The 24,908-nt window shown below is 43.3% G+C and overlaps 1 protein-coding gene across 4 annotated transcripts in view; it reads left to right on the top strand.

Moving 5' to 3' along the window:
* Positions 1-24,908, top strand: part of uba6 (ubiquitin like modifier activating enzyme 6) — a 336,534-nt gene that overhangs the window by 293,931 nt on the left and 17,695 nt on the right. For all 4 annotated transcript variants that reach the window (XM_059970138.1, XM_059970139.1, XM_059970137.1 and 1 more), the window contains 3 exons: positions 2,222-2,345; positions 4,538-4,731; positions 5,742-5,869. In XM_059970138.1, coding sequence (XP_059826121.1) covers positions 2,222-2,345; positions 4,538-4,731; positions 5,742-5,869 — 446 coding nt within the window. The remainder of the gene's footprint in view (positions 1-2,221; positions 2,346-4,537; positions 4,732-5,741; positions 5,870-24,908) is intronic.

Raw genomic sequence — 24,908 nt, 5'->3', positions numbered from 1 at the left:
AGAAATTACTAGGGTATACATAGCCCTCTGCCAGTGATAAAAAAAAAACCTGATTCCGATTCTTTTCCCCAGGGTAAGGGGAAAGATTTAAAAGGGACCTGAGGGGAAACTTTTTCACCAAAGGGGGTGCGTATATGAAACGACCTGTCAGAGGAAGTGGTTGAAGCAGGTATTGTAGTATCATTAAGAGAGCACTTCTGTGGAGCAGGCAGAGGATGAGTACACATCACAATGACAGTGAAGGTAGAGGAAGTCTGCAGCAGTGAAGGGTCCCCAGTCATCTTGCATTCCATGTCACTGAACCCAGACTCCAATCTGTCAAGGGCCGTGTGGTGGCTGCCCGTGCATCAGCCCCTCACGTTTAATGAACTGACACACAGGCATTCTTCATTAAGGGAATCCACCCTGACATCCCAGATTAAATCAGTGGTGTTTAATCTTCAGCAAGTGGCAAAGGGGACAGGATTAGGCAATTCAAAGTTCAAAGTAAAGTTTATTATCAAAGTACATATATGTCATCACATACAACCTTGAGATTCATTTTCTCGAGTGCATACTCAATAAATCTGTAGAATTACGAATCACTTCCCAACTAGGACTTTCAACCAAAGTGCAGAAGACACAAATTGTGCAAATGAAAAGTTATTTTTTTTTACAGCACCACTCAACTAGGTGACCTATCTCATTTTGCCACCAGGTGACCTATCTATATACCAAATGGATTTAGACATTCTACCATGTTACTATCATGGCTCTCATTAGTTTGTATTCTTTTACCAGGACTCCTTCAGCCTTCACTGACCCAAGTAAAAATTACCAGTATCTTTCAGTCTCTCCTGTTGGATGAAGCAGTCATCCCAGAAAACATCCTGATGGATCTCCTCTGCTTTCTTTCCTTCCTATAGTGTGACATCCAGTACTGCATATAATATTCCAGCTGTGTGGCCTTAGCAATGCTATAAAAAGTTGTACCAAGATGTCTTTGCTTTTGTATCCAGGTTCTTAAAGACAGGCCTTCATTACTTGTGCTGACATCTTCGGGATTCTTTTGCACCAAGATCCCTTTGTTTGCAATACTCCTTCAGGCCTTACTTTATGCAATACATTTCCTACCCTAATTAGATCCTCCAAAATGCATCACCTCACACTTAATACTTTCAAAGAAAGGCTGTTAATTGGAGTTGCATAAACAGCCAAACTGACAAAATCCTTGTATCTAATGCTGCTGTCAAATCTAATGTTACTATGAGCATCCAATATCAACCCAGATCAGGTCATTGCCACATAATTTTGAGGCAATGTTTTTATTTAAGGGCTTCCTTGCTAAAGAAAGAATGTTTGAAAGATAAGTTTGTAGATAACTTTTGGGCCAATGACAAAATACCATGTGCCACAGCTTAAATCATTTTTATGTATAAATTAATGATATTTTGATTGTTTTTTTACAAAGTATAAAAGCAAAAGAATTTTTTAGGATATAAATTCAGTTAGACAATAGACAATAGGTGCAGAAGTAGACCATTCGGCCCCTCGAGCCTGCACCGCCATTCTGAGATCATGGCTGATCATTCACAATCAATACCCAGTCCCTGCCTTGTCCCCATATCCCTTGATTCCCCTATCCATCAAATATCTATCCAGCTCCTTCTTGAAAGCATCCAGAGAATTGGCCTCCACCGTCTTCCGAGGCAGTGCATTCCACACCTCCACAACTCTCTGGGAGAAGAAGCTCTTCCTCAACTCTGTTTTAAATAACTGACCTCTTATTCTCAATCCATGCCCTCTGGTACTGGACTCTCCCAACATCTGGAACATATTTCCTGCCTCAATCCTATCAAATCCTTTAATTATCTTAAACGTTTCAATCAGATCCCCTCTCAATCTCCTCAATTCCAGCGTGTACAAGCCCAATCTCTCCAATCTCTCTGTGTAAGACAGCCCTGCCATCCCAGGAATCAACCTAGTGAATCTACGCTGCACTTCCTCAATTGCCAGAATGTCCTTCCTTAAACCTGGAGACCAAAACTGTACACAATATTCCAGGTGTGGTCTCACCAGGGCCCTGTACAAATGCAAAAGAACATCCTTGCTCCTTGCAGTTGTGACCATTTCTTAATATAATAACGGGGTAGCAGTGCAAAGCTTGAAAATCTATTGATTTTTTAATGTTGATGCTGCAATTCTGCTCTTTGCGTGAAAATTCATCCACTTTTATTCTTAGCAAATAGAAACCGATGAAAACGTAAAGAAATCTGACCAGGCAAAATTTGCAGTAAGTAGTGAAGAGGAACGAGTGGCCATTGATTTATTAAACCAAGCCAGGAAAACAGGAGTTGCAACCAAAAGTGAGTGCTGTCTTCAAAGTATCAATTTGTGTTTGTAGATTTCATTTTTCTTTTAAGAGGAGTACAGATTGAGTGAGTGTTAAAAACATTCAACTGCACATAATCTAATTCCTTCTTTATGATAAAATACTCCTTAAACTCTACCATTTTTCCAAAGTTAACAGTCCCAGTGGCACAATTGAATGTTCCTTCCCAGTGACTTGATGTTCATTCATATGAGATGATTGGAAGTGAGAACATAGTCTGACTATTAATGTTGATGTGCTTTTAATTAAGTCAAATAATTCCACTTAAAACTTTCTAAGTACGTGCTTTTCAGTCATGTCTGGCAATCCAATTCTGCCAGGGAACCAGACTGAAAAACAGTTATTTTTCCCAAGAAGTTAAGCTGACCAGCAGCTCCACCCACTAACCAATCCCACCACCATTACGTTATCATTTCTTCTGTCAAAGTCACTGTTGTACCTAGCATCACTCTAAATACATAAACCTATGCATATAAGCTATGTTCTGTATTTATATTATTTTTTTATTATTGTGTTCTTTATAAGATAAAGAATAGATAGAAAGGGTCTTTTTTGTGCTGTCTCAGATTGGGAATAAAAATTATTTTGTTCTCCTTTACATTTATAAACTAGAAATGACATTAAAAATCATGAACTTTAAACAATCTTGAAATGATGCAACACAGGCATTGCCATCAGTTATAAGCGAGGAAGGCCACCATGGCTTGCAGTGGGGTCTAGATCAATTGAAAAAAATTATCTGAAAAATAGCAGAATGGATTTTAATGCTTTTCTTGCTCCAAAAGGCAGAGAAAGATATCTGTATTGACATAAGGCTCTTATGAGTAAGAAAGCCAGTTTGATTGTGTTCAGCCAGTGCTTGTAAGTATCTATAATTTTATGTATTTAGTCATAGAGAAATGCAGCCCTGAAGTAGGCCCAGCATGTCCATGCTTAACCATTTAAACTGCCTACTCCCATCAACCTGCACCGGAACCATAGCCCTACTATCCATGAACTTATCTGAACTTTTCTTATACGTTGAAATCAAGCTCATTTGTGCTGGCAGCTCATTCCACACTCTCATGTACCTCTGAGTGAAGTTTTCCCTTATATTCCCCTTAAACATTGCACCTTTTACCCACACAACCTTAGTGAATGCCTGCTTGCATTTACCCCATCTATACTCCTTATAATTTTGTATAACTATCAAATCTCCTGTCAACCTTATATGTTCCAAGGAATACAGTCCAAGCCTATTCAATCTTCCCTAATAACTCAGTTCCTCCAGACCTAGCAACATCCTTGTAAATTTTCTCTGTACTTTCTCAACCTTATTTACATCTTTCCTATAGGTAGCTGACCAAAACTACACTCAATACTTCAAATTAGGCCTCACCAATGTCTTACACAACCTCAACATCCTATCTCCTCTACTCAGTAATTGGATTTATGAAGGCTAATGTTCCAAAAGCTTTCTTTATGACCCTATCCACCCGTGATGCCACTTTTAACAAATTATGGACCTGTATTCCCAGATCCCTATGTTCTACCGCACTCTTCAATGATCTACTGTTCATTGTGTAAGACCTGCCCTGGTTTGTCCTACCAAAGTGCAAAGCCTTGCATTTGTCTGCATTAAAATCCATTCTACTATTTTTCAGATAATTTTTTCCAATTGATCTAGACCTCACTGTAAGCCATGGTGGCCTTCCTCGCTGTCCACTATATCCCCAATGTTGGTGTCACCCACAAATTTGCTGCTACAGTAAACCACAATATTGATACAGATGACAAACAACAACGAACCCAGCACCAATCCCTGCGGAACTCTACTAGTCACAGGTCTCCAGTGAAAAGGGCAGTCATCTACTACTAGCTGCCTAATGCCATTTTTATTGTGGTATGATGAAGATAGGGTGAAGCTCAAATGTGGTGCACCATGTCCAACTTAGCCACTGAATAATAGACTTGGCTTTTATAAGAAAATTGATCATATCTACCAATGTAATTAAAGGTATAATGTCATCGGTGTTAACCCCAGAACAAATAAGTTCCTGTGAAAAGAAAACAAATGAATTGGGAAAGTGTAGAGAAAGGAAATAATGTTTCAGGTTTCAAAATCCAATCCTTATGAACACATAATAATCTCATGAACTTGTTTTTCTCTTTGTGCATGTTTATTAGATCATCTCCATATGATGCCAGTCACCTTTGAAAAAGACAATGACAGCAATGGGCACATTGACTTTATAACAGCAGCATCCAACTTACGGGCAAGGATGTATAATATTGATGCAGCAGACAGGTTGAAGACAAAGAGGATAGCTGGAAGGATTATTCCAGCCATAGCAACTGCAACTGCAGCAGTATCAGGGCTGGTAAGAGCCTCATTATCCTTTCTGGTTCAATTCCGTAATCCATGGGGGCCACAAGTATTTGATAATCATAAAGGCTTCACAAATCAGAGCTCAGGGTTTCAAATCCCAAACTGCCTGATTGATTATGAGTCCCTTTATCACTCCACCCCCTTCCCACCACAGCTGTTTTTGTGATCCTTTTGTACACATTGCTTCTCTTCATTCCCAACTTACCAATTACCTGTCACAAATGTTCTCAGGAATAAAAATCTTGGTTCTGACTGTACTTAAACTCTGTAGATTAACTTGTGCGAAAATTATCTTTTTCTACATATATTTTTGACATCTCTCTCTTATTCACTCATTCTCTTTCTCTCGCTCTCTCTCTCCCTCCCCTTCCTCCCACCCCTCCCCGCCTCTTCTCATCCTATTGCTTCCCCCTCTGCCTGCTTTTTTTCCTCCTCTCTTTTTGTCTCTTTCCCCTGTCTCTACCCTCTCTTGCCCACTTCTTCGTTCCCTCTGACACTTCCCCTCTCACTCCTTCACATTCCTTTTGCGAAGAAAAAGCATTTCAGGATGTATATTGTATACATTTCTCGGACATTAAACTTGACCTTTGAACCTTTGTGTTGCCAAACTCTAATGCTCTCACTCTCCTCTTGCTCCTTTTCACGCCCACTCGTACACTAGCTCTCTTTTGATCTTGAGCTCCTCCTCGCACACACCATCTACCCTTTTCCATCCCCTCTACCCTCTCTCCTCCCTTGTCTCCCCTCTCTCTTGCCCATTTCCTCACTCTCTCTTGCTGTTGCTGTCACTCTCCCTCTCACCCACTCTCGCTCACATTCTTACTCTCTTGTAAGTTCATTGTTTACCAAAGGTCTTCACTAGTTCAAGAAGATTGCTCATCTCCATCTTTTTGGGTACAGTTGAGAAAGAACGATAATTGTGGATTTCCTGCAAAGCATGTGAATCCAGTGTATGAACTAAAAAATAAATACCTTCAAGTAGGTTTTCTCTTTTATTTACAGGTTGCTCTGGAGTTAATCAAACTTGTTGCAGACCTTCCACTTGAAGCGTACAGAAATTGTTTCTTTAACCTGGCTCTTCCAATTATGGTTTTTACTGAACCAGTGGCTGTAAAGAAAATACAAATAAGGTAAAGAGCACCTCAGCCAGAGGCAAACATCAGAATAACTGTGATGGGGTTTTATCTTTAAAATTCTGAATATAGTGTGTTTAAGAAACTTACTTTCTTTTCAAAGCTAATTTTTTAATATAGTTTTTGCTCCATGAACTGAGTGATCATGGGAGCTAAAAGATGGTCCTGTGGGACTTGTATTTTGGCTAAACTTGAATAAATGTCATTAAATTGTAGGACAGGTACACTGAAACATTTCTGTTTACTCTGTGTGGAATTAACATTCCAGCTAGAGAACGTGATGTACACACATTTAAAAAGAATGTTCCTACCAAAACAAATATTCTGTTTTTATCCTCTTTACACTCAATCTAAAACCTCTTGCATCCTGCCCATATTCCAAATTTCAGGGGAGATTACATAAAAGCAGATATGTACCTGTAATTTAAAAGGTTCAGAAAAGAATTTAGATTATTTGAGTCATAGAATTATGTAGCATTGAAACAGGCCACTCAGCCCAACCTGTCCACACCAAGAAATGGATACCTCCCTGTAAATGGTTTCCATTTTTATCCCATTTCCTGAAACTTGTTGCGTAACCCTCTGTGATTAGCAATTCAAGTGCTCAACTTAGATACTTCTTAACTGCTGCCGTTGACCCAATTTCAACCACACACTCTGGTACTTGTCATTTTCTGGGTGAAGCAGAACCATAAGAACATTTGAGCAGAATTAGGCCATTTTTGCCCGTTGAGTCTGCTCCACAATTTCATCATGGCTGATCTACTTTTCCCTCTTAGCCCCAATCTCCTGTGTTCTCACCACATTTCTTCATGCCTAACCAATCAAAAATCTGTCAATCTCTACATTAAACAGACCCAATAACTTAACCGCCACAGCTGCCTGTGGCAATGAATTCCACAGATTCACCACTCTTTGGCTGAAGAAATTCCTCCTCATCTTCATTCTGAAAGGATACCCTTCTATTGTGAGGCTGTATGCTCTGGCCTAAGACTCCCCCACCTTAGGAAACATCCTCTCTACTTCCACTCTGTCAAAGCCATTAAACATTGGTTAGATTTCAATGAGGTCATCCCTCATTCTTCTGAATTCCAGTGAGTAGAGGCCCAGAGCCATCAAATGTTCTTCATATGACAAGCCTTTCAATCCCAGAAACATTTTTGTGAGCCTCCTTTGAAACCTCTGCAATATCAGCAGATGCTTTCTAAGATAAGGGGCCCAAAGCAGCTGACAATACTCCAAGTGAGGCCTCACCAGTGTTTTATGAAGCCTCAAAATTATGTCTTTCTTATATTCTCGTCCCCTTGAAATGAATGCTAATGTCACATTTGCCTTCCTTGCCACTTGTGAGGAATATGGAGGGACATGGACATTGTGCAGATAGAGATATGAGCCTTGTTGAAATGAATGCTAATGCCACATTTGCCTTCCTCGCCTCTTGTGAGGATGTGAGGAATATGGAGGACATGGACAGGGAGATGAGTTTAGTTGGCCATTTGATCACTAACTTGTGATGTTCAGCACCACACTGGGCCGAAGGGCATGTTCCTGTGCTCTACTGTTCCATGTTCAATAGAGATGGAATGCCTTGCCAGGAGTGCTGATAGCGGCAGATACATTAGGGGCATTTAAGAAACTCTTAGACATGGATGATAGAAAAGTGGGGGTTATGTATGAGGGATCGGTTAGATTAATCCCAAAGTAGATTAAAAGGCCAAAGAGTCCAAAAAATAATAGCTGTAATGTTCAATGATCTATGTTCTAAAACAGATAGGATGGGTAGAAATTGTTTTCATAGAACATTCTGCTGGGGGGATGAAGCAGTCATGTCAGTGGCATTGTAACCGGCTCTGAGGCTCTGCAGGGGAAGAGTAACATCAGGCAGAACGATGGTGATAGAACACTATAATTTGGGTAATTCTGTGATTGAGAAAGAGACACTGGATGGTATGTTGCCTCTCAGGCACGGGGGTCTAGGATGTCATGGAGTAGTTGCAGAATATTTTCAGAGGGAGGGTGAGCAGTCGAAGGTCATGGTGCACATTGCCACTAATAACATAGGCAGAAAGGAATTTTGTGTATTGAGTACAGGCAGTTTTTTTTTGGAGCTCTGACCAGCGACCAATCGGCACTTGAGATAGATTAGCAAAAACAAATTAAAGGAAAGCAGGAGCAAGCAGAGCGAGCATTGTTGTATTAAACAGAGTTGGAATGGAGATTTTTATGCTTTAGCTCTTAAAGTAGTGGTCACCAACCTGTCGATTGCAATCGACTGTTCGATCTTTAACACTTTCCTAGTAGATCCTGAAAAAAAATGAGAAATAAATACACAAATACTGTTGAGAGATTGTTTCTGGGTTGTGGGGTTTTAGTTCCGTTCTTTCTGCCCAGTGTGTGCGTGTAGCTCCCTCACACTACACAGTGTACTTCAGTGGTCCCCAACCACCAGGTCGCGAGGAACCGATATGAGTCAGATGCACCTTACCTCATTCTCCGTCACACCCACTGTTGAACTTGAATGCAAATGAGGTCATCGGTCGCCTAAACACAGTGATACCCTCACCCCAGGGATCACTGGTTGGCCTAGCGGGGCTGGCGGGAAGCACCGATGCTACTGGCTTGGAGCGCGGACAGATGGGCGCTGCCTCTAAACCTGTTTAGCACACCGAATGTTAGTGGGGAACCCAGTGCTAAAATATTCACAGACGACCTAATTTGGGCTCAGAGTTTCATAATTAGAGCAGCTATCTCGCTGCGATCTACTGAAGCAAACTTATGTCGGCCGATAGATCCCACAAGGGGGGGCGGGCACGCACCCTGTCGCACTCCTCGTTTGATTGGTCACACTCTCTGGACCCCCAACCCTGACCTTGTCCTCTCACCCCAGCTGCACCTGGCCAGGGCAGCGGGCGGGCAGGAAGCTGGAGTTTGGGTCCGGAGGCTGTCTAATGAGGCAACAAAGCCCTCAAAACTGTTTCGGTACCCTGAGTCCAAGCACCCCGCACTGAAAGACAAACCGGTTGAGTTTTTTCAGCAGAAAAGACATGAGCAGCGCAGGACAGAAGCTAAGTGCTGAGAGCTGTGAAAACTAGGCTGCAGAATAGACTAGACTTAAGGAACCTGCTTCGAGTACCGCTGTATTCCGGTCATGTTTAACACCCCCCCTGCCCCCGTTGGCCGGTCTGCAAGAATATTGTCAATAGTAAACCGGTCAGCAGTGCAAAAAAGGGCGGGTACCCCTGGTGTTTATACATTATTTCTGTTTCCAGGTTGTGGGGTTTTACTTCCAGTCTTTTCTGCCCTGATGCGCATGCGTGTAACTGATCGATCTTGCCTTTCACTAAGGCCGAGGTAGGGGATCTTGGGCTTAAAAAGGTTGGTGACCACTATCTTGAAGGCTTCAGTCAGAGAAAGCAAAAAGGAAAAGCAGTAGGTAAGGTTCCTCCCCCCCACCCCATCTATCCTTCTTTACATTTGATCAGTTAGGACAGTAGAGAAATGCTGAACTCAGCAGGCTAGACCACATCTGTGGAGAACGGTCAACATTTCGGGGCGAGGCCCTTCATCGGGACTGGAGAAAAAGATGAAGTCAGAGCATAAAAGTGGGGGGAGAGGAGGAAGAAATACCAGGTGGTAGGTGAAACCAGGAGATGGGGAGGGGTAAAGTAAAGGGGTGAGAAGTTGATTGGTGAAAGAGATAAAGGGCTGGAGAAGGAGAGGGCAGAAGGTCATGGAATAAAGGGAAGGGGGAGGAGCACCAGAGGGAGGTGATGTGCAGGCAAGGAGCTGTGAGAGAGGGAAAAGGGAATGGGGAATGGTGAAGGTGGGGGAGGGGCAGTTACCAGAAGTTTGAGAAATTGATGTTCATGCCATCAGGTTGGAGGCTACCCAGACAGGTGTTGATCCTCCAACCTGAGTGTGTCCGCATCGTTGCAGCAGAGGTGGTCATGAACTGATGTTGGAATGAGAATGGGAAGTAGAATTGAAATGGTGGCCATAGGGAGATAACGCTTTTTCTAGTGGTGCTCACTTTCAGCGAAGTGGCCTCCCAGTCTGCTTTGGGTGTCACTGACATAAAGGAGGCCACACCAGGAGCACTGGATACAGTAGTTGACCCCAACAGACTCACAAGTAAAGTGGAGAGGAAAGAAAGACGATCCCATTGGAGGTGGCAGAAGTTACGAAGGATTATGCTGGACGCAGAGGCTGATGGACTGATGGGTGAGGACAAGAGGAACCCTATCCCTGGCGGGGTGGCAGGATGGGATGAGGGTAGTCGTAAAAAAATGGAAGAGATACGAATTATGGAACACCTGGAATTGGGACTTTGTTGCAAGAGGGGCAGAGTTGGCAGTTTAATGTTCTGGGGTTCAGTTGTTTTAGACATGACAGAGCAGGAGGAATTAAAGAAGGAAGGTGGCATTACTAGTCAGGGAAGATGTCATGGCAGTGCTCCGTCAGGACAGAATGGAGAACTTGTCTAGTGAGGTGTTATGGGTACAATTAAGAAATAAGAAAGATATGGCCAAATTTATGGGGCTATATTACAGACCACCCAAATGTCTGAGGGATTTAGAGGAGCAAATATGTGGAGGGATCACAAACTGTTGCAAGAAATGTAAGGTTGTTATACTAGGTGATTTTAACTTCCCACATGCTGACTGGAACTCCACTCTTACCACTGCCGGCGAACTGACAGGAAGTCCAGGATCCAGCTAAACAAGGAAGGATGAAGGCCGAGGTCTTTGAGCTTCTTGTTGAGTATGGACGGAATTATGGTGTTGAATGTTGAACTGTAGTCCAACAACAGTATTCTCACAGAAGCATCCCTCTTCTCCAGCTGTGTAAGGATGGTGTCTAGAGCTGTGACTATTGCATCATCTGTCAATCAGTTGTGTTGGTAGGTGATTTATGGGGGGTCCAGTGTGCTGCAGATACAGTCCTTGGCCAGTTTCTCAAAACATTTGATTATTATTAAACTCAAAGTACACTGCAGATGCTGTGGTCAAATCAAGACGTACAAACAAGCTGGATGAACTCAGCAGGTCGGGCAGCATCCGTGGAAACGAGCAGTCAACGTTTCGGGCCGAGACTCTTCGTCAGGACTGCAAAAGGAGGGGGCAGGGGCCCGATAAAGAAGGTTGGGGGGGGAGGGTGGAAGGTACCAGGTGAAAAACCAATCAGAGGAAAGATCAAGGGGTGGGGGAGGTGAAGCAGGGAGGGGATAGGCCAGAGAGGTGAAGAAGGGATCTAAGGGGAAAGCACTATGAGTAGTAGAAGAAGGCAGAATCATGAGGTAGGTGATAGACAGCTAGAAGAGGAGACAGACTGAAAGTGGGATGGGGGAAGGGGGAGGGAGGGAATTACCGGAAGTTGGAGAATTCGATGTTCATACCAAAGGGCTCGAGCCTACTCAGACGGTATATGAGGTGTTGCTCCTCCAACCTGAGTTTGGCCTTGTCATGGCAGTATAGGAGGCCATGTATGGACATATCCGAATGGAAATGTGAAGCAGAGTTGGAGTGGGTGTCAACCGGGATATCCTGTCTGTTGTGGCAGATGGAGCGGAGGTGCTCGATGAAGCGGTCCCCCAATCTGCGTCGGGTCTTGCCGATGTAGAGGAGGCCGCACCAGGAGCACCGGATGCAGTAGATTACCCCAACAGACTCACAAGTGAAGTGTTCCATCACCTGGAAGAACTGTTTGGGACTCTGAATGGTGGTAAGAGAGGAGGTGTAGGGACAGGTGTAGCACTTACGCTTGCAGGAATAAGTTCCAGGTGGGAGATCTGTGGGGAGGGACATGTGGACCAGGCAGTCATGGAGAGACCGATCCCTGCGAAAAGCAGAGAGGGGTAGAGAGGGAAAGATGTGTTTAGTGGTGGGGTCCTGTTGAAGGTGGCGGATGTTGCGGAGGATAATATGCTGGATCCGGAGGCTGGTGGGGTGGCAGGTGAGGACAAGGGGAACACGGTCCCTGTTATGGTGACGGGAGGATGGGATGAAGGCCAAAGTGCAGGAGATGGAGGAGATGTGGGTGAGGGCATCATTGATGACGGCAGAAGGGAAACCACGATTCTTAAAGAAAGAGGACAGTTGAAATGTCCTGGAACGGAAAGCCTCATCCTGGGAGCAGATGCGGCGGAGATGGAGGAACTGGGAATAGGGAATGACATTTTTACATTTGGCAGGATGGGAAGAGGTATAATCAAGGTAGTTATGGGAGTCAGTGGGTTTATAGAAGATGTCAGTGGACAGTCTGTCTCCAGAGATGGAGACAGAGAGATCGAGAAAGGGGAGAGAAGTGTCCAAGATAGACCAAGTGAATTTGAGGGCTGGGTGAAAGTTAGAGGCAAAGTCGATGAAATTGACGAGCTCAGCATGGGTGCAGGAAGCGTCACTAATATAGTCATCAGTGTAGCAATGGAAAAGTTGGGGAGCAGTACCAGTATAGATTTAGAGCATAGACTGTTCCACATAACACACGAAAAGGCAGGCATAGCTGGGGCCCATGCAAGTGCCCATAGCTACACCCTTGGTCTGAAGAAAGTGGGAAGAGCCGAAAGAGAAGTTATTAAGTGTTAGTACCAGTTCTGCCAACCGGAGGAGTGTGGCGGTGGTGGGGAACTAGTGAGGTCTATTGTCAAGAAAGTAGCGGAGGGCCTTGAGGCCTCCTTGATGGGGAATTGAAGTGTATAAGAATTGGACATCCATGGTGAAAATGAAGCGGTCAGGACCGGGGAACTGGAAGTTATTGAAGAGGTCGAGGGCATGGGATGTATCCCAGATGTAGGTGGTGAGGGACTGAACTATGGGTGACAACAAGTTCGGTAGGGCAGGAGCAGGCCAAAACTATAGGCCTACCAGGACAGTCAGGCTTGTGGATCTTGGGGAGGAGGTAAAACCGAGCAGTGCGAGGTGTTGGAATTATGAGTTTTTTTAGCTGAGAATGGAGGGTCTCCAGAGTTGATAAGGGCAATGATGGTACGGGAGACAATGGTTTGATGTTTTTTGGTGTATTTTGATTATTATTGAGGTGAGTGCAACAGGACACCAGTCATTCAGACCTGTTACCTTGGTGTTTTAAGATACAGGAACAATGGTGGATCTTTTGAAGCAGAAGGGCACTCTACACTGGGAGAGGTAGAGATTAAAAATGTCTGTAAACACACCTGCCATTTATGCCACGCACATCCTGAGTACCCACTCTGGAATGCCATCCGGTCCCGCAGCCTTGCGACTGTCCACTTGTTGGAAACCCCTGTGCAGTTTAGCCTCAGAGATGACCAAGGTGCAGGTCGCTTCAGCATCTCTCCTCAGGGGCTCAGTGTTGGCGATATCAACCAAGTGTAGAAAAGATTTAGCTCATCTGGGAGAGAGGCAGCGACGTTGGCAATACCACTGTGCTTAGCTTTGAAGTCTGCGATCTTAGTATATTTTGAGGAAGTTACCGGGAAATTAAGGCAAGGCAGTGGATGTTGTCTACAAGGACTTTAGCAAGGTATTTGACAAGGCTGGTCAAGAAGGTTCAGTTGCTCAGCATTCAAAATGATGTTGAAAATTGGATTAGATAATGGCTTAGAGGAAGAAGCTAAAGAGTAGTAGTCGATGGTTGCCTCTGACTGGAAGCCTATGAGTGGGGGTGTGCCGCACAGATCAGTAATGGGGTCTGTTGTTGTTTGTAACTTACATCAGTGATCTGGATGATAATGTAATTAACAGGATTGGCAAATTTGTGGATGACACCAAAACTGGGGATGCAGTCGACTGTGAGGAAGACTATCAAAGCTTGCAGAGGGATCTGGATCAGCTGGAAAGTGGGCTGAAAATGGCAGATGGAATTTAATGCAGACAAATGCCAGGTGTTGCACTTCAGTAGGACCAACCAGGATAGGTCTTACACAGTGAACGGTAGGGAACTGAGGAGTATGGTAGAAAAAAGGGATCTGTGAATGGAGGCCCATAATCAATTGAAAGTTGGGTCACAGGTAGATAGGATCATAAAGAAAGCATTTGGCACATTGGCCTTTATAAATCAAGGAAATACGATGTCATGTTGAGGTTGTATAAGACATTGGTGAGCCCTAACTTGGAGTATTGTGTGCACTTTTGGTCACCTACTTACAGGAAATATGTAAGAAAGGTTGAAAGAATACAGAGAAAATTTACAAAGATGTTTCTGGGTCTGGAGGACATGAAACATAGGGAAAGATTGAAAAGGTAAGGACTGTATTCCTTAGAACATATAAAATTGACAGGAGAATAGATAGAGGTGTACAAAATTATGAAGGGTATAGATAGAGTAAATGCAAGCAGACTTTTTCCACTGAGGTTGGATGAGACTACAACTAGAGCTCATGTGGTAATGGTGAAAGGTGAAAAGTTTAAGGGGAACTTTAGGGGAAACTTGTTGACACAGAGGATCATGAGAGTGTGGAATGAGCTACCAGCACACATGGTGCAGGCAATCTTGATTTCACCTTTAACAGAAGTTTAGATAGGTACATGGATGGTATGGAAGGCTGTGATCCCAGTGCAGGTTGATTGCAGTATGCAGTTTAAATGATTTCAGCATGGACTAGATGGGCCAAAGGGCTTGTTTCTGTGCTGTACTAGTCTATGAATCTATGACCTGCAAGGTGGTAATCTCAGGATTACTCCCGGTGCCAAGTGCTGATCAGGGCAAGAATGAAATGATAGTACATCTGAATGAGTGGCTGAGGAATTGGTACAGGGGGCAAGATTCCAGGTTCTTTGATCATTCAAACTTCTTCTGGGGTAGGGTGACCTGTAGAAGAGGGACAGGTTGCATCTGATTTGAAACCAATATTCTAGCCAGGAAGTTTGGTGGTGCTACTTGCAAAGGTTTTAGTTAGTTTGACAGGAGATGAGAACTAGAGCACATCAGAAAGTAGAGGGATGGAGAGGAAGGTACTGTAGAAGAGGTCCTGAAAACAGAACTCAGGAAATTAGGAAGTAAGTTGAGAGGCAAGAACTCAGGTAATAATCTCGGAATTGCTGCCTGTTCCGCACAACAGTGAAGATAGGAATAGAATGAGTTGGCAGATAAATACATGGTTGAAGAATTGGAACAGAGGGCAGGAATTCAGATTTCTGGATAATTGGCAACTGTTCTGGGTCAGGTAGGATCTGTGCAAAAGGGAGCGTTGTACTTGAATGCAAAGGGGACCAATATTCTTGCGGGCAGCTTTGTTCGAGCTCTTAGGAATGGTTTAAACTAATATGGCAGGGATATGGGAACCAATATGACAGAGCCCAGGATGAGCCAACAGGTTTACAAGCAGATGATGGGTGTGATATCAATATAAGGAAGAACAAGCCAATGAATGAGTACAAATGCAGTCAGCAAAGAGTTAAATTATACCACAGAAGCAATATTCAAAGGAGCGGTTTGTGAATCCTGTAGAATTTTTTTTATTTCTGCATAAATATCTTCAGATCTTCATGTAAGATCTCCTTGCTTTTATATTCTATTCCCCTTGAAATATATGCCAACATTGCATATGCTGTCTTTACCACAGACTTAACCTGTAAATTAACCTTCTAGGAGTCTGATATGAGGACTCCTAAGTTCCTCTACACCTCTGATGTTTGGGCCTTCTCCCCATTTAAATAATAGTTTGCACTATTGTTCATTTTATCAAAATGCATTATCATATATTTCCCAACACCCTGTATTCCATCTGCCACTTTTTTGCCCATTCTTCCAATTTGTTTAGTCCTGCTGCGATGGTATTGCTTCCTCAGCACGACCTACCCCTCTACCTCTCTTAGTATCATTCACAAACTTTGCCACAAAACCATCAATTCTATTATCCAAATCATTGACAAACAACATGAAAAGGAGCGGTCCCAATACTGACCCCTGAGGAATACCACTAGTCACTGGCAGACACAAGAAAAAGCTCCCTTTATTCCCACTCTCTGCCTCCTGGCTGTCAATCTTTCTTTATCCATGTCAGTATCTTTCCAGTGTGACACTTTTATCAAATACCCTCTGAAAATCCAAGTAAATGACATCCACTGCTTCTCCTTTGTCCACCCCTAGTTACTTCCTCAAAGAACTCATAACAGATTTGTCAGGGAAGATATCCCTTCACAGAAACCATGCTGACTTTGACTTATTTTATCATTAGTCTCCAAGTACCCCGAAACCTCATTCTTAGTAAACACTCCAGCACTTTCCCAACCACTGAGCTTAGGCTAGCTGGCCTGTAATTTCCTTTCTTTTGCCTTCCTCCCTTCTTAAAGAGTGGAGTGACATCTACAGTCTTCCAGCCCTCCAAGACCATGCCAGGATCAAGTAATTCTTGGAAGACCATTACCAATACATCAGCAATCTCTCTCAGGACCCAGGAATGTACTCCATCTGGTCCAGGTGACTTAGCCACCTAAAGACCTTTGAGTTTGCCTAGCACTTTTTCCTTTGTAATACCAATGGCACTCACTCCTGCTCCCTTACACTCGTGAACCTCTGGCACACTACTGGTGTCTTCCACAGTGAGGACGGGTGCAAGGTACCCATTAAGTTCATCTGCCATTTCTTTGTTCCCCATTACGACCTCACCAGCATTATTTTCCAGTGGTCCAATATCAACTCTAACCTCCCTTTTACTCTTTACTGTGGGACATATCTATCCTGCACCTTGTGAACTATTCCCAGAAATTTCAGCCACCTCTGCTCTGCTGTCATCCCCACCGGTATCTACCTCCAATCCACTTGGCCAAACTCCTCTCTTATACCTCTATAATTCCATTTATTCCATTGCAAAACTGATTCGTGACTTGTGCTTCTCTCTGTCAAAGTGCAGCATGAATTCAATCATATTATGATCACTGGCTCCTAAGGGTTCCTTTACATTAAGCTCCCTAATAAGATCTGGATCATTACACAACACCCAATCTAAGGTAGCCTTTCCCATAGCAGGCTCAAGCACAAACTGCTCTAAAAAGCCATCTCTTATGCATTCAACAAATTCCCTCTCTTGTGATCCAACACCAATCTGATTTTCCCAATCCCCTTGCATACTGAAGTCCCCCATTAGAATTGTGTTACTACCCTTATTACATGCATTTTCCAATTCCCTTTGCAATCTCAATCCCACATCTTGGCTACTATTTGGTCACCTATGTATGATTCCCATGTTTTTTCATCCTTGCAGTTTCTTAGCTCCACCCACAAAAATTAGACATTTTCTGACCCAATGTCACCTCTTTCTAAAGATGTAATTCTATCTCTTACCAACAGAACCACACCACCTCCTATGCCTTCCTGCCTGTCCTTTCAATACAAAGTATCTCCATTGATGTTAAGCTCTCATGGCCTTCTATCAGCCATGACTCTGAAGTTCACAACGTCATACTGACCAATTTCTAATTGCGCCACGAGTTTGTCCACTTTATTCTGAATTCTACGCGCAGTTAAATACAGCACCTTCAGTCCTGCATTCTTCACCCTTCCCTTGACACCTCATACACCCCACATCCAAGTATCTTGCATCAAGGAAAATATTGGACTCTTTTTATATCGAGATGGTGGGTGTTTGGAATGTGCTGCCACAGCTAGTTCTGGGGGCCTATACAATTGAAGTATTTATAGGGCTTTCCTGTAGACACATAAATATGCAGGGAATGGAAGGAGCTTAACTAGTTTGGCAGAACACTGTGGGCCAAAGTACCTTTATCTTTGTTCTCTATCTTACCTGCCAAAGTAATTTCATGTCGTCTTTTTGCCCTCCTGATTTTGCTGCTAAGAGTTCCAACCATGGTGTACATCCCATACTCCTGGAGGATTTTGCTTGATCACAAATATCAATCCCTAACATATCCATCCTTTATATTTGACCAGACCCTCAATAACCATCATGAACTAGGGTTCCCTAAACTTGTTACCTTTACTTCACTCTTAACCAAAGCATGCTTGATCCTAAACTCTCCCTGTCTCGTTTTTTAAAGCCTTCCACTTGCCAGACGTCCTTTAAACTGCTAACAGCCTCTCCCAATCACTCTTTGCAAGTTCTTCTCTAATGTCTTCAAAAATCTGCCTTGCCCAATTTAGGACATTCATTTGTAGACCAGTCCTATCTTTCTCCATGCCCTTTTAAAACTAATAGAATTATGAGCACTGGTCCCATCCTGCTACTCCACTGACACTGACACTTGCCCTACTTCATTTCCCAAGTGAGGTCATGTGTTGCCTCCTCTCAAGTAGAACTATCCCCATTTTGTTTGAGAAAACATTCCCAAGCTGTCAGGACACTGGAGCAGGGATCCAATTGCAGACCCAGTACTGTACACACTGTGATATTAATTAAGTAACAAATCCCAAGGTGCAAAGTCAGTGTCAAAGTTCAGGCAGAGATCAAAACATCCAGAGAAATCCAAAAACCAGAATTGGGAAACTGGCAGAGTTGATATTCAGATGGACAGAGCACAGATACAAAGGCTCAGGAAAATTCACTGGCACAATCTGGCAACAAACTGGTGAAAACACAGGACTGAAATACACTGAGCAATAAACAAAGAGGCAGATGATTAATGGAACACAATGAGACATGGGTGGCAGCAATACAGGTAATACTGAGAGAGAGGTGGAGTACTCAGTGATACAGGGGCCGGAGTAGAGCAGGATCAGGGGGCAGGAGCATATGGCAATGCAAAACCACAGACTGACAGCTAGAGGCAAAAACACTAAAAGGCAGAGTACTGACACAAGCACAATTAACAGTCAGTATGAGGAAAGTTTATATTATAAACCTGCTTTTGCCTTCGCAAATATCTGAGAACTTCCTACATGTTTGCTCCACTAATTCCCACTGATAGTTAGGGATCCCAACAAAGTGATCACTTCCTTCTAATTTCTGAGTTCTTTTATAATTTAGGTTTCCCTGGAATATCTTCTCCAATTACTACCATTATGTGCTCCCCATCAAAACTGCAATACCCCTCCTCCCTTTACCAACCTATATCATGCGTGCAGTGCCTGTGCGCCAGAACCTTAAGCTGCTAATTTTAGTCAAAGGTTCAAAGGTTCATTTTATTATCAAAGTAGGTACGCAGAACGCAACTCTGAGATTCATCTTCTCCAGATAGCCATGAAATACAGAAAAACCATGGAAGTTGGTGAGGCTCCCTCATGCACGAGAAAGAAAAAGAAACAAAACTCACAAATCCCAAACCCCACCCACCTCTCCCTCACAGAAAAATTAACAGATCACCCACACGGACACAGACATAACAGCTAAAACATCAAACCGCAACCCCCCAAACTCAACTCTCTCACCAAAACTAACAGATCACCCACCTGAACTTGGACACAACAACTGAGACATCAAACCCTAAACCCCCCCCCCCCCACACAAAGAAACTAATAGATCTCCTACCCGGACGCAAGACATGACAGCTGAAACATCAAACCCCCTAACCCCCTCCCCCCACACACAAAAACTAACAGATCACCCAGCCAGACATGGACTTGGCAGCTGAAACATCAAACCTCACCCCCTCCCTCGCACAAGAAGTAACAGATCAGAAAAAACAAGAGCAACAGCTTGAACTCAGTCCTTTTACGGGGCCTTCTCTGTTGAAAAATGGCCTCCCGGTATATCCTATTGTGGAGAATGATCTCTGGCCGGACACAGTCTACCACGGGGAACGATCTCCAGCCAGACAGTCTACCATGGAGAGTGACCTCCAGCCAGATACAGTCTACCATGGAGAGTGATCTCCAGCCAGACACAGTCTACCATGCAGAGTGATCTCCAGCCAGACACAGTCTACAATGGGGAGCGATCTCCAGCCAGACACAGTCTACCATGGTGAGTGACCTCTGGCCAGATACAGTCTACCATGGGGAACGATCTCCGGCCCAACACGGCCTATCATGGAGAGTGACCTCGGCCTGACATGGCCTCTTGTCCCTCAGCCCAACCCGTTAAGAGAAACTGCTGACCTGGCCTCCTTTGCATTCACCTCAAAGTTTCAATCGTCTTCGATGCTTTGATCGGTGAGAAATATAATTGATCACAGCCCCTGCGCCCCAGCTTGGGTCTCCTGTTCAGATCAGCTCGTGCTCATTGTCCTCTCCTGGAATTCACTCAATTGAATGCCAAACTGTAAGCCACAGGCTCCAACAGTTTCCAAAACACGATTAAGATAAAAAGAAAAGTAAAAGGCATAGAAAAGGTAAAATAATTGACTACCTGGAAGATGTCACCCAAGGATTCATTGTTCACTGGCACCATCTTGACTGGAGGTTTCTTTAATGGTTATACACTACAGTTTAATGCGCTTGCTCTGAGAACAGCCTGCTGAATCTTTTGACAACCTTCCTCATCTTCCACAACTCCACCAATGTTTGTGTAATCTGCGGACTTACTAATTAGCCTGCTGATATTTTTTCCAAGTTACTTATATCACAATTAACAGACGTTGCAACAGTGATCCTTGTGGAATGACTCTGGTCATAGACCTCCAATCAGAGTAACATCCCTCCACCACTACCCTTTGCCTTCTATGGCCAAGCCAATTTGAATACAATCTACCACTAATACAAGGATCGCATGTGCCGTAATCTTCTGCATCAACCTACCATGAGGGACTTTGTCAAAAGTTTTCCAAAGGTCCATATATACAGCATTCATTGTCCTACCCTCATCAGTTTTGTTTCTCACCTCAAAAAAACAAACTCCTCAAGGTTGTAAGACGTGACCTCCCCCACATAAAGGCACAATGACTATTCTCTAATAAGTCAGTGTTTTTTCCAGATACAAGTTCAACCTCTCCCTAAGAATCTTCTCCACTGATTTCCTGTAAGTCTCGCTAACCTATAATTCATTTAAGGTTCATCTCTACTACCCTTCTTAAACAGAAGAACAACATAGTCTACTTTCCAGTCCTCTGGGAATTCTCTTGGAACAGGAATTGGAATTGCTTTATTATTGTCACATGTACCAAGATAGAATAGAAAGCTTTACTTGCATACAGATCAGATCATTACACAGTGCATTGTGATAGAGCAAGGTAAAACATAAACAATGAAGAATAAAGTGTAACAGCTGTAGATAAGGTGTAGCTTCCTGAGGAATTAGAGGAATTGGTGAGCTTTCTTGGCCATAAGATATACAGTGGTACTACAAAGTTTGTGAACCCTGTAGTATTTTCTCTGTTTCTGCATAAGTATGACCTAAAATGTGATCAGATCTTCACATAGTTCCTAAAACTAGATAAAGAGAACCCTATTAAATAAACACAAAAAATATATATGTTCATCTGTTTATTGAGAAAAATGATCCAATATTTCATGTATTTTTTGGAAAAGGTATGTGAACCTCTGTGATAATGTCTTCTACAGTAGCTATTTGGGGTCAGGCGTTCCAATCAATGAGGTGAGATTGCTGGTGTGGTCTGTAGAGATGCCATGCCCTATATACAAAGTCAGGTTATGGACAGAGCCTGCTCTTCTCAAGAAAGATTTGTTTATATGCACCCCATGCTTTGATCAAAACAACTTTCAGAGGACCTTAGAAGAAGAATTGTAGAGATGTGTAAAGCTGGAAAAGGCAACAAAAGCATTTCTAAAGACCTGAGTGTTCATCAGTCCACAGTAAGAGAAATTATCTACAAATGGAGGAAACTCAGCACTGTTGCTACTCTCCCTAGCAGTGGGCGGCCTGCAAAGGTCACACCAAGAGCACAATGTGCAATGTTGAAGGAGGTGAGAAAGAACTGAAGGGTAACAGCAAAATACCTTCAGAAATCTCTAGAACTTGCTAAAGTCTCTGCTCATATGTCCACTTTAAGAAAAATACTGAACAAGAATGGTGTTCATGGAAGAATAGCACAGAGGAAACCATTGCTCTTCAAAAAAAAAAACCCATTGCTGGCCATCTCAAGTTTGCAAAAGACCACGTGGATGTTCTGCAATGCTTCTCAGACAATGTTCTGTAGAAAGATGAGACAACATTTTGGCAGAAATGCACATTGCTAAGTTTGGAGGAAAAAGGCTGCTGCACACCAACACCAACACCAAAACCTCATCCCAACTGTGAAGCATGGTGGAAGGAGCATCATGGTTTGAGGCTGCTTTGTTGCCTCAGGGCCTGGACAGCTTGCAGTCATTGAAAAACAATGAGTTCAAAATTGTATCAAGACATTTGGCAGGAGAATGTCAAAGTAGCAGTCCATTGCCTGAAGCTTAATAGAAGTTGGATGATGCAACAAGACAATTATCCAAAACACAAGAGTAAATTAACAACAGAATGGTTTAAAAAGAGGAAAATGTGTGTTTTGGAATGGCCGAATCAAAGCCTTGACTTTAATCCTATAGAAATGTTGTGGAAGGATCTGAAGCAAACAGTTCAGTCTTAGACTCTCACACCACATCCACTTTTCAGCAGTCAACAAGTTTCAATGAGGTTACCCCTCATTCTTCTGAATTCTAGTGAATACGGGCCCAGAAACATCAAACACTGTTAATATGTCAAGCCATTCAATCTTGGAATCATTTTTCTGAATCTTCTTTGAACTGTCTCCAGTTTCAGCATACCCTTTCTTAGATCAGGGGACCAAAACTGCTCACAGTCCTCCAAGTGAGGCCTCACCAGTGCTTCATAAAGTGTGAACATAACATGCTTCCTTTTATACTCTAGTCCTTTTGAAATGAATGCTAAAATCGCATTTGCCTTCCTCATCGCTGACTCAACCTGCAAATTAACCTTGAGGAAATAATCAAGAGTCTTTCATGTAACACCATGGGCTCACAGCTTTTTAAACAGACTCATGTGTGGCACCTTGTCAAAGGCTGCCTAAAGATCCAAGTACACAACATCAACTGATTCTTCTTTGTCTATCCTGCTTGTTATTTCTTCAAAGAATTCCAGCAGATTTGAATACAGTAGGCCTCTTAGATAAGTACATGGAGCTTAGAAAAATAGAGAGCTATGTGGTAGGGTAATTCTAGACACTCACTAGAGCAGGATACATGGTCGGCACAATGCTGTGGACGGAAGGGCCTGTAATATGCTGTAAATTTCTATGTTCTGTGTAGATTTATCAGGCAAGATTTTCCCTTGATGAAATCATGCTGACTATGGCCTATTTTATCATGTGCCTCCAAGTACCCTGAAACCTCATCCTTAGTAAACAACTCCCAACATCTTCCCAACCACTGAGGTCAAACTAACTGGCCTATAGATTTCGTTCTTCTGCCGCTCACCCTTTTTGAACAGTGGAGTGCCATTTGCAATTTTCCACTCTTCTGGAATCTACTGGTTCTTGGGGGATCATTTCTAACACCTTAACAATCTCTTCAGCCACCTCTTTCAGAACCCTGATGTACACAATCTGGTCCAGGTGACCATAGTGTTACGAACCCCGTAACTGGGTCACTTACCAGCAAAGATAGAGAGGTCCGTTGAAGCCTGATGATAAGATTTTTAACAGTATTTATTAGTAAAAATACACAAAAATAATATCAATGCAAACATACAGATAATATACATCGTCAATACTAAATCTAAAAGTGCAGGTATAGTAATAATCAATAAGAAATTAGCTCTATCGTTGTCTAGGGGATAATGAATTGTCCGATTGAAATATACAGTTCGCTGCAGTTCCACAAGCTGCCGTCTTTTGTTTGTCGCTGTGCTGCACTTTGTTGGAGAGAGAGAGAAATAGGAATAGAATGGGAACAGGTACCGCGACGGGTTTTCCAATCTTTATGATTTCGTTCCTTCAGGAGTCCCGTTGGCGTGGCCGTTCACTTGTGACCTCTCCTTTAGCTAAGCCGTTCTTCCGTGGTGAGCCTGCCAACCCAGGCAAGGGAGGACGCACACGGGCCCCACCGGCTTTGGCTATAAAACGCTGTCACTAGATTTCCAGCGTTTCTCCTGGTGCGTCTAAAGGGGTTGTTCCCCAGACCCTCTTTTATCCTTACTCACGGGGTCTCAGATGTCAATCAGGTTGGGATGATGCAATCCCTCAACCAGCCCACTCTGGTCGTCCCCTGAGTGCTTCAATGAATAGTACAGTACTCAATACACAATTCCTTCTCCAAGAGACAATAGCCGTTATCAGGGGTTTTTGTTTCGCTGAGGCCAGGACACATTCCAAACCTTGTGGATTCTCTCTCATTTCCTGGGTCCCAGACCCGAATTAATAGCGATCTTGCGATCCTCAAAAAGGAGGGGGCGACTTTGTAACCTTCAGCCCTCAGAGTTGTAGCACATTCGTAACAATAGAACATCACAATACAGTACAGGCCCTTCAACCCTCCATGTTGTGCCGACCCATATAATCCTTAAAAAAAAGTACTAAACCCACACTACCCCATAACCCTCTATTTTTCTTTCATCCATGTGTCTGTCCAAGAGGCTCTTAAATACCCCTAATGTTTTAGCCTTCACCACTATCCCTGGCAAGTCATTCCAGGCACTCACAACCCTCTGTGTAAAAAAAAAACTTACCCTGATGTCTCCCCTAAACTTCTCTCCCTTAATTTTGTACATATGCCCTCTGGTGTTTGCTGTTGGTGCCCTGGGAAACAGGTACTGACTATCCACCCTATCTATGCCTCTCATAATCTTGTAGACCTCTATCAAGTCCCCTCTCATTCTTCTACACTCCAGAGAAAAGTTCCAGCTCTGCTAACCTTGCTTCATATAACTTGTTCTCCAAACTAGGCAACATCCTGGTAAATCTCCTCTGCACCCTCTCCATAGCTTCCACATCCTTCCTATAATGAGGTGACCAGAATTTAACACAGTACTCTAAGTGCAGTCTCACCAGAGATTTGTAGAGTAGCAACATGACCGTTCTACTCTTGAACTCAGTCCCCCTGTTAATGAAGCCTAGCATTCCATCGGCCTTCTTAACTACCCTATCAACCTGTGCAGCGACCTTGAGGGATGTATGGATTTGAACCCCAAGGTCCCTTTGTTCATCCACACTCTTAAGTAACTGACCATTAATCCTGTACTCAGTCTTCCGGTTTGTCCTTCCAAAATGCATCACCTCAC

Source organism: Hypanus sabinus, chromosome 5, assembly GCF_030144855.1.
Source record: "Hypanus sabinus isolate sHypSab1 chromosome 5, sHypSab1.hap1, whole genome shotgun sequence".
Taxonomy (NCBI): Eukaryota; Metazoa; Chordata; class Chondrichthyes; order Myliobatiformes; family Dasyatidae; genus Hypanus; species Hypanus sabinus.
Note: the sequence above shows the minus strand (reverse complement) of the source record. Positions and strands in the feature narration are given on the sequence as shown.